The 10457-nt window shown below is 58.8% G+C and overlaps 1 protein-coding gene across 1 annotated transcript in view; it reads right to left on the bottom strand.

The window, feature by feature from the left end:
- Positions 1-1080: 1080 nt before the first annotated feature.
- TNFAIP2 (tumor necrosis factor, alpha-induced protein 2) overlaps positions 1081-10457 on the bottom strand; it is a 13572-nt gene continuing 4195 nt past the window's right edge. The window contains exons 3-12 of the mRNA XM_011991585.1: positions 10195-10421; positions 7896-8010; positions 7627-7749; positions 7336-7436; positions 6586-6684; positions 5974-6097; positions 4936-5058; positions 4345-4500; positions 4059-4180; positions 1081-2399 (exon numbers count right to left, since the gene is read on the bottom strand). Coding sequence (XP_011846975.1) covers positions 2258-2399; positions 4059-4180; positions 4345-4500; positions 4936-5058; positions 5974-6097; positions 6586-6684; positions 7336-7436; positions 7627-7749; positions 7896-8010; positions 10195-10385 — 1296 coding nt within the window. The 5' untranslated portion in view covers positions 10386-10421 and the 3' untranslated portion in view covers positions 1081-2257. The remainder of the gene's footprint in view (positions 2400-4058; positions 4181-4344; positions 4501-4935; positions 5059-5973; positions 6098-6585; positions 6685-7335; positions 7437-7626; positions 7750-7895; positions 8011-10194; positions 10422-10457) is intronic.

Below are 10457 nucleotides of genomic sequence, written 5' to 3' on the forward strand. Positions count from 1 at the left end.
CTCTGGGGGCCGGGACAGGCTGGGGATTGACACACAGCCTGGACCACAGGAGCTGCTCTGGGGGCCGGGACAGGCTGGGGATTGACACACAGCCTAGGTAGACAGGGTTTGCCCAGACCCCAAGAGGCTCGAGAAGCTGCTAAGGCTGCCCGGCCAGGCCCCCCATCATTGTTCAGCTCCCAAAATAAACCACTCCACAGTCACTTCTGAATTCTGTTTTATATCAAGCTATAAAAACCTGCACCCTGTTTAACATACATACAAAAGCAGTACTATAAAAAATAATTATTATGTTTACAATATCAAACACACGAACTCCTACAAATGTACAAAGACCTTGGACATCATCTATACGGGCCAGTTTCTGGCCACAGCTTTGTAAGCCAGTACCTGGGGAAAGGGGACGGAGCCAAGAGAGCCCGCCGGAAACCCAGCCTCAGCCCTGCAGAGGCATCAGCAGGGCTGAGTCAAGCCTGAGTCTGAAGGGCCCCCTGTCGGGCTGAGAAGGAACTTTCAGGCCCAGGGAGGAGCAGGGCCTTAGGGGTAGCACAGGCCGAGCAGGAAAATGAGCTCACATTTTCCTGGGGTACAGCCAGGTGCTCTGCAGGGCAGGGGATGAACGGAGGCTCTGGTGGGCAGAGGAACAGCCTCCCAAAGATGTCCATGTGACAGTCCCCAGAACCCGTGACCATGTTAGGTTACACAGCCAGTGGGAATTAAAGTTGCAGATGGAACTAAGGTGGCTAATCAGCTAACCTTAAAATAGAAAGATGACCTGGGTTCTCTGGGTAGGCGCAATGCGATCACAAGCGTCCTTAAAAGCGGCAGAGCAGGCCAGGTGCAGTGGCTCCTGCCTATGATCCCAGCACTTTAGGAGGCTAAGGCTACAGGATGGCTTGAGCCCAGGAGTTCCAGACAATCCTAGGCAACGGAATAAGATCCTGTATCCACAGAAAGTATGTAGCTGGGCGTGGGGGATTGTCTCAGGGGATTGAGACAAGAGGATCACTTGAACCCAGAGGTCCAGGCTACAGTGAGCCTTGATGCCATGACCAGGCCACTGCACTCCAGCCTGGGCAACACAGCAAGACCCTGTCTCAAAAAAAAAAAAAAAAAAGTGGTAGAGGGAGGCAGGAGAGGGGAGGCCTCAATGAGGTGATGGGAAAAAGATTCAACTACCTACAGCTGGCTCTGAAGATGAAGGAGCCTGAAGTCAAGAAGTATGGATAGCCTCGAAAAATGAAAAGGCCAGAAATCAATTCTCCCCTAGAGCCTCCAGGAGCGCAGGCCTGCCGACACCCAGATTTTAGACCCGGGTCAGCCTTCTGACCCGCAGAACTGGAAGACCAAGTTTTGATCCACAAAGTTTGTGGAAACCTGTCACGGCAATAGGAAATAAATACAGAGGCCAAAGGGTCAGAGGTGAGAGGTCAAGCTTGCCCTGCCCCTGCCCAGACCTCAGCCAGACTTCTGGGTAGCAGGGCCGACAGAGACACCCCCAGGGCCTGTCCTTGCCTCTGGGAAGCGGGAGCCTGAGATGACCTAGGAGGTCCTGGGCCCTTCTGTAGTGGACACCAAGGTCTTGGGGGACCACCCTCTGGTTGAGGCCTTGGGGGATGAAGAGGGAGGGCTCAGGGCCCCATTGCAGGGTCAGCCAGTAGGGGCCGTGGGGCCATCTGGACATGACGTCTAATGCTGGCAGTGGCCACAACACAGGACCCCACAGGCCCCTGCCAGATAAGAGTTCATCTTTTCCTTTGTTCTCGTCCAGTTCTGTCTTCCATTCCAGCCTTGCTGAACGCAGCTCACGGCGGCCCTGGGCTGCAGAGGGCAGACGGGTGAGGCTCGGCCCCTGTCTCCAGGGAGCCGGAGAGGGCCCTCGTCCCCACCCGCCAGGAGGACAGTCATGAGGCTGATGGTGGAGGGGCCCTGGACAGAGGTGGCCGGGGAGCCCTGAGCCTGGCACACTCTCCCTCCTGGTTCTTTGCTTGCGTGTACACGATCAGCTATTGTTTACAAAGAGTCCTTGGTGTTACCTGGTTGGCTGCCCGTAACGGGAGCTCCTGCCCCCATCGGACATGTAAACAAACCAAAGTCTGTCCAGTTCCAGCTGACAGGGTCTGCACCTCCGCCAGGGCTAGGCAGAAGCAGCATCAGAGCACAGGAGACCTGGGAGGAGCCGAGAGCCAGTGCTGCTCTTAACAGCTCCCAGTGGGGTGTGCTGGGCACTCACAAGCAGGTCAGGCCACAGAAAAAGCTAACCGACCTTTATAAGGGAAAATAGGGACCTGGAGGGCTCCTGCGCCCCTGTGCTGACATCCAAGATGCTCCGGATGCTCTTGGCCTCACTGTTGGATAGGTTCCCCTTGATGGCCAGGATGGCGCTCAGGTGGCCTTTGCTGGCAAAGAGAGCATCCCGTCAGCCCAGCCTGTCACCCACAGCCCTGTTCACCAGCTCCCTGCACTCCTGGCCAGTGCCACAGGGCCCCACAGCCAACGCCTAGCCCACGAGGGGGCTGCACTTCACTCTGCCTCGCCCATGCACTCCACCTGACGGTTCCAAGAGCAGCCATGCCCCAGCCTGTGTCAGGCCTCTGCACGGGCTGCTCCCCCTGCAATGCTCTTCCCAGGCCCTGAGACGACCACCTCTTCCCACCCCTTAGGTCTCCGCTAAGATGTCCACCCCCAAGAGGCTTTCGTCTCTCTAAAGTCAGCACCTCCTATTATTCAGAACCTTGGTTAAACCCTATTTACAACTTGTAATTGTCTTTTCTTTGCCTGATTATGTCATTATTATTGCTGGCCTTCGACAGAATGTGAGCTACTTAAGGAAGGATTGAGACCTGGCTTCTCTTGTTACTTCATTGCATCCTGGTAACTAGAACAGAGGCTGACACCTAGCTGACTTCCCTATAATTGTTGGTGGCATAGGTAGATGGATGGTGGGTGGATGAGCAGATGGATGAGAGCTAGATGGGTGGAGGGATGGGCACATGGAGTAGATGCATGGGTGGATGGGTGAGTGGTTGAGTGGATGGATAGCTAAATGCGTGGAGGGATGGATAGATGAGTAGATGGGTGGATGGATGCTTATATGGGTAGGTGGATGAATAGATGGATGGATAGATGGGTGGGTCGGTGGGTGGATGGGTGGTTGAGTGGATGGATAGCTAAATGCGTGGAGGGATGGATGGATGAGTAGATGGGTGGATGGGTGCTTATATGGGTAGGTGGATGAATAGATGGATGGATAGATGGGTGGGTCGGTGGGTGGATGGGTGGTTGAGTGGATGGATAGCTAAATGCGTGGAGGGATGGATGGATGAGTAGATGGGTGGATGGGTGCTTATATGGGTAGGTGGATGAATAGATGGATGGATAGATGGGTGGGTGGGTGGGTGGATGGGCAGACAGGTGATGGATGGGTGAGAAGATAGACAGATACCCAGATGGGTGAAGGAACGGGTGGGTGAGTAAATGGGTGCTTGTATGGTGGGTGAATGAATGGATGGGTGGAATGGATCAGACAGGGGCTGGACTTGGCTAAGCTGGGGTCAACCCCGTCAAAAGCCACTCAAACTTACCTAACATGTCAGAGGACCCAGCCAGAAAGAAACAATGTCCCTGGCCCACCAGAGCCTCAGGCAGCCAGGGGCTAAGCCTCCACTCCCCAATATGAGCCCTGGTCCCAGTGCATGGGCCCAGGCCCCAGAGGCCCCCCAGACTGGGTGAACCTGGCCTCTCTGGTCTCAGTCTCCTCTGAGAGGCAGCGTCAGGCAAAGCTAAGAGTGTGGGCCATGGCTGCATGGCCAGACACTAACTAGCCATGTCACCTTGGAGGCATCCTGGGAGCTCTCCGGGCCTCCTCTGTGAAATGGCAATGGAAAAAGGATTGGCCTTGTAGTGCTGTGGTGAAGGCCACAAGAGTGAGGCCCTGGTGAGGTTCACACAGTGACTGGCACGTGGGCAGCTGCCAGGATCTGGGTTTCCAAAGCCAGCCCTGTGACGCCCTGGCTGCAGTGATGTGACAGGGGTCCTGAGGTGCCCCATGCTCTCACCTGAAGTCAGGGTAGCAGGTGGCATAAGTGGCCACCTCAATCTTGATGGCACTGGGGTCCTGCAGGCGAATGATCTCTGCCAGCGTGGGGAGAGCAGGCTGCAGCCAGGTCGCCGGGGAGCCCTGCAGGAGTAGGTGTGGTTGGAGGGACCCAGGGCTCCAGAGGCTCGGGTCAGCAACTCCTTGGGCTTGGAGAGGCACCAATGGCCTATCTCCAACCCTGAAAGGGCTAGGGGAGAAGAGGCAGCCATTTCAGAGGAGCTTGGGAGAGGTGGGCAGGGGCTTACGTGCTGGGTGCAGAAGTGCTGGATGGTGTCAGCATTGGCCAGGATGTGCCCAGCCAGCTGCTGCTGCTGCTCAGCGGTCTTGAGGACGAGGCGCCGCTTGCTGAGCTGGATGATGTACTCCTTCACCAGGTGCAGGTGCACGGCCTCCATGAGCTCCTAGGAGGGTAAGCAGCCAGAGGCGTGTGAGCTGTCTGCTGATGGGGAGCTCACCACCTCCCTTGAAGCCTTGTAGCCAGGACTCCAGGGAGAGGCAGATGCCAGAGCAAAAGACTGCACATGTGCTCATGCATCCACATGTGTGCGTTCACATGTGTGTGTTCACATGTGTGTTCGCATGCTCGTGTGTTCAAATGTGAGTGTTCACATGTGCCCGTGTGTTCAATGTGTGTTCACATGCTCTTGTGTTCACATGTGTTCACATGCTCGTGCATTCACGTGTGTTCATATGCTTGTGCATTCACATGTGCGTGTTCAAAAACACGTGTTCACGTGTGTGAGCACATGTGAGTGAGTGTACACAGACATGCTAGTGTGCGTGTTCGGCCTGCCCCCATTCCCTGAGGCCCAGCCACCAGTCCAGAGCCGCCTCACCTCCCGGAAACAGTCCTGCAGTTCTGAGAACTCAGGCAGCCTGACGTCCACGGTGGTGATGATTTTTTCCAGAGTCTCCATGGGGGCCGCCCAGCGGGTGTGCGTGAACCTCTTGAATAGCGGCTGAGACAGGAGGGGCAGGATGTCTGGTCACGCCCTGGAGAGGAAGGGCTGCCAGCCGCAGACACGCAGACACAGACACACACCAACACCTGTGCCTGGCGGAGCAGGGGGGGTGCTCAAGGACTCCCAGGGAACCCGGGCCAACCTCACATCCCTGCTCACAGACAGGAAGTGGGAGCCGGCTCTGTGCACCCTTCTCCAAGGTCACCCAGCTGCGGCTCAGGAGCCAGGAGAGCCTATCTGCCGGCCCGGAGGCCAAGTCCACTGCCTCTTAAATAAATAAATTCCTTCATAAACAAGACCTTGTGCTTGGCTGGGCCTGGGAGATCAGTGCCAAGGGATCTGGGGTCACTGCTCGGGCTTCCACCACACTCAGGCCACTCATGGCCGCTAGCCCCTAACACCAGGCAGAGAACCTCTCCCCTTCCTTTCAAGAGACCCCCACTTTACACCCTGCTAAAGAATATGCTTGTTTTCACAGCATTTTCTGTGGATTTCTTGGCCCACAACAGATGTGACCCTGGCTGCCGATGACCCTGAGCCTCAGTCGCTGGGAGTCAGGAGTGGGGAAGGGGTAGACAGGAGGGGCTGCGGGGATTGGAGGAAAAATGTCTGCAGGCTTGGGACTGGGCTGGGTCTGAATTGGGGAGGGGCAGTGAAACTTTTCCAGGCCCTCCCAGCCCCAGGTGGCCCCTCTCAGTCCAAGCCCCAGGGCATGATGGACTGAGTTCAGAGCCTGCCAGGGTCCCCAACCGGGCATTACCGCTGCACCAGAGCTGGCTCGCAGTGCCATTCACAGGCCTGGAGCGCGTCGTATCCACATCTTTGCCTCTGCCACTCCTCCCCAGGGGCACTTCCCAGTCCCTCCCTGGGCCCCCCAACACTGGGCTCCTGAGGGCAAGAGGTTCCCACTACCTTCAGGTCCTCACGCAGGTTCTGGAGCAGGGTGTCAAAGCCGTGGCTCTTGAGCTCACCCAGGGGGCCCAGCAGGAGGCTCAGGGTGTCTTGGGGTACCTGCCACTTCTGCTCCATGGACATCCTGGAAGGTGGAGGCAGAGAGGTCACCCCAGCCCTGCTCAGCCTATAGCTCCGTACCCAGGGAGCCAGGCAGCCCCCTCTCTTCACTCTAGAACCCTCAATGGCTCCCCATTCTCTGTGGGATCAAGTCCTCCCATCCATGTTCTCCACGCCCTCAGGACACTCCTCCACCACATCCCCTTGTAACCGAGGGCAAGTTAGTCTCCTCCAGTGATTTGCCCATCTGCCTAATAGACAGATCACTACACCTACTTCACAGGGTTGCTTTAAGGATAAAATAATGGCTGAAACATCTGCCCGTGTGCTTGCCCCAGCCAGCACCTGGGAAATGTTTGCTGCTGGTGCTGCAGGCCCTGGCGTCCTCACACATGTTGCTGGTTTGAATTCCACTTCTTGACCTCAGCAGCTCCTCCTCCCTCCACCTCCCAGCTCCCCTCTCCGGCCTGCCGAGTGACTCCCACTCCCGCAAGCCCCTCCCAACACTCTCACCGGAAGGACAGGCAGTTGTTGATATTGGCAATGACATTGGCCCTGTAATTCCTCAGCTGCTTGCCTCTCTCCAGAAATTCACTAAAGGCACGCTGGTAGCTGGTGAAACCAGAAGGGGCACATTTAGGACCAGCCCAAACGCTGGGACGGCAGCAGCAGCCGCCTCCCCGCCCTCCAGGCCAGCTCCCGGGGTTCACTTTTCTGTCTGGCTGCCCATAGCCCAGGGAGGGGCCACTAGTCCCTGGGCATCATGGAACTGGCTTCACAAGCTAAGGCCAGGGCTCCTGAAGCGGGTACCAGCCCATCTCTGCTGCCCCCAGCCCTTCTCCCAGGCCCTCTCTAGAACTGGCAGACCAGGTACGAGTGAGGGTGTGGTTGGCTGGAGAAGCACTCAGAGGTTGAGAGGGAGAGAGCAGGTAAAATTGGAGCGGTGGAGACTGGGACTGTTGTGTGAAGGGGTGGCGGGCTCTCAGTCCCTCTCGAGGCATCTTCTTGGAAGCTAGAGGCTGCTCTGCTGAGAGCTTTGCTGATGGGGTGGGCGCAGGAGGTTCCCACACTGAATCCTGGTGGAGGTCAGACCACCTGAGGATCTCAGTGCCCTGGCTGAGTGGGAAACAACTCCTGGCTCAGAATGACAGGGACAGGGGTGGAGGGCGGGGAGCCAGCTCAGCTCCCCACCTGAGGCACTAGGGAGGGGCCGTGGCTCTGAGAGAGGTGGCTACAGGGACCCCATCCTGGGCACACACCCACCTCCTCAGGAATGCAGGCAGCTCCACCAGCAGCACCTGCTTTATCTGTGAGCCCAAGTCCAGCGTGATGCTCTCGGCCTTGGCCTGCGCCTGGGAGATGATCTGCGGGGTGGTGTTGGGTGAGCTGAGCAGGGGCTTGCCTGGACAAGGGGGCAGGGGATAGGGAGGAAACAGGCTGGAACAGAGGGGGTGCCCTGAGGTGGGCATGGGTATGCACACAGGACGGAATGTGCATGGCGCTTCCCGTGCACGTGCACGGGCGGTACATGTGCCCTGGGGCGGATCGCAGTACCTGGATGATGTCGATGGCCAGCTCGCTGTGGCAGTGGCCGTCCAGCCTCTGGGGAGGCACATCCTCAGCCCAGTGCTGTGCCTCTAGCTCCAGAGCTCGGTCCATCAGCTCCCTCACATTGGCCTGGGGGAGGAGGGCAGGTCACTGGGGCACTATCCATCACCTCGCTCACCTGGAAGACCCGTCAAGCTCCCTGCCCACGTCCTGCCTGTCTCTGAGCCTCTCCTGCGCCACCTCCCTGCCTCTCCCTGGCCCAGGTGGAGACTCACCGCCTCGTTGGACAGGAATGTGGCCTCCAGCAGCCGGATCTGTCTGGGGGGCAGGAGGCTCCCGAGCCCCACACCCTGCAGCTCACCCGCCAGCTTGGGGCTATTGATGATGTCACTGCAGGCAGGGGAGGCTGGCATGAGGACAGGTATACCCAATCAGCACCACCCCTCAAGCTAGAGCCCAGGCCCTCAGCCTCAGTCTCTGGCAGGCCCAGACTGCCCAGCACACCCTCCCGCATGCCCACCTCTGTTCCCATTTCAGATGATGGGTCCTCCACCTACTTAGTTTGGTTTGGAACAGAAACCCTGAAGTCATCGTGCCTCCTCTGACCCTCTCACCCATCCCCATTAGGTCCTGCTCCAAAAGAGCCCCCAAAATCGGCAGCCTCACGCCACTCTGGCGCCCTGGCTGACTCCCACCAGCTTCCCGCTGGCTCACTGCAACAGCCTCCTCCCAGCCTCTCTGCTCCTTCCCTCACCTCCAACAATTCCTGCTCCACCCAGCAGACAGAGCCTCCTTTAAGATCTGATCTTCTTCCTGCTCCAAGGCTACCTGTCACCCAGATAAAACCCTGCTCCTAGTCACAGCAGCCCTGGAATCCAGCCAACTCCCAGCCCACTGCGCTCCAGCCCTGCAGGTCTTGGGCATCGCGACAGCCCCGGCCACCTCCCAATCCCAGGAGTAGGCCAGAATGGGCAGGAAGGGCTGCCCCAAACTGCTCCCCAGATGCATCTCGGCTCGTTCTCCTGGCGCCTCTGCAGCGCCCCAGAGCTCCCAGGGGACTGCCCAGCCCTGGCACTTCCTAAGAGCTCCCAGGGGACTGCCCAGCCCCAGCACTTCCTAAGAGCTCCCAGGGCACTGCCCAGCCCCGGCACTTCCTAAGGGGCCTTTGTCTGCCTAGAGGCTTACAAATGACCTCTCTGCCCCTCACCCAATCCAGATGCAGCTGTGTCCCTCCATTCCCCACATTTCTGGCACACAGGGTTCAACGATGCCCCCCTGGACACCCTCTCACCAGGGCTCCATGCCCAGCTTGGCTTTAGTTGCCTGTTGCTAACCCCAGGCCAGCAGACCCCGAGGTCACTGGGACAGGAAGACTGGCAGGCATGGGTGCAGGTGCCTGGCATTTCCTGGTGAGCCAGGACGAGCAAGCGGGAACTGGCTCTGGGCTGGGCTATCTCTCCCACGGCCCCTGCCCTGTGCCAGTTCCCCGATGCCCTGCTGACCCCCTCCCACCCTCCCCACTGGACCCTTTCTCTATCCTTGTGCCGAGGCTGACGCTTCAACAGTGACTGAGCCCATAGGACCCCCAAAGGCCCCCGAGACGGCAGACGCTGCCCACACTGTCTACACCTCTGAGCTTCCTTCCTAAAGTTTCACACTAGCATCTGGGGCCAGCAGTGGCCAAGCCCCACAATAACAGCCCCTGGACTCCCCCGCCCTGGGCCTTTCCACATTGCAGTAAGCCTCTCCCTATGCAGACCAGGTGAATGATGGGCATGCCCAGGGATCCATGGAGTCAGGGGATGCCTGAGGCTGTGCTCAGCAGGGGTACCAGCTGCACAGCCAGCCTCCCACCTGAGGGGCTCCAGCTCTGCCGTGGGCTCAGAGGGTAACCCTACACAATGGGGGTCTAACAAGACACATGGCCCTTGAACTCTGCTGCCTGGGGGTGCCCGCATAGCCTGCCCAATAAATCCAAACATTCTGACAAGCTCTGCTCAGCTCCAGAGTGCCCTGGAAGAGGACATGCTCAGGAGCACCGACCCTCCTCCCACCTTCTTCCCCGCGTGCCCTATCACCCCTCCTCCTGCCTCCTGGCCTGATTCCCCGGCTCAGAGGACCGCTGGCTTTCACCTCCTCCAGGCTGGCTTCCCTGACTTCTCCAGGCCTGCTTTGGGCCCATGCTCTGCACGGGGCCTGGCCTCTGCTGCCACAGCCCTTCCGGCTCTGGATGGTTATTGATTGCTTTGCCCCCTCCTCAGACTGGGCGCTCGTGAATGAATGAAACCCCTACCATTTTCTGTGCCTCAGTTTCCCCAACAGCAGAATGTGACTGAGGCCCAGGAAATTAAGGATTTTGCCAAAGCTGACCCAGCCCCAGCCTTATCCCTGTGTCCAGGCCCAGTCTCTGCCTGTCCAGGCTCTGCCCCAGGGAGTCCAAATCCCACCCCTGCATTCTCCGACTCAAAACTCTGTAAGCACCAGCCTCACTAAGAGCTGCCAGCGGCACCTCGACACCCCTCCTACAGAGGACACCCTCCCTGCTGGTCCGGGCCCAGCCCCGAGCCCGCTCACTTGGGGTAGAGGTTCTGCACCCAGACCAGCAACATGTAGGTGTCGCGCTCGCACAGCTCGAACTGCGTCACGGCGGCCAGGTGGGCCGCGAAGTGCTGGTGGTAGCTCTCGGCGTAGGCCGCCACGACGCCGAACTCGGCCGGGAACAGCGGCTTCAGTCGCTCCACCACGGCCTCCAGGTCCTCTTTCATGGTGCGGCCCAAGTGCAAAAAGACGTTCTCGGGGACCTCGGGGCCCGCGGCCGGCCGCTGGCCCATGCGCTC

This window comes from Mandrillus leucophaeus, unplaced genomic scaffold (genome assembly GCF_000951045.1).
Source record: "Mandrillus leucophaeus isolate KB7577 unplaced genomic scaffold, Mleu.le_1.0 Scaffold4, whole genome shotgun sequence".
Lineage (NCBI taxonomy): Eukaryota > Metazoa > Chordata > Mammalia > Primates > Cercopithecidae > Mandrillus > Mandrillus leucophaeus.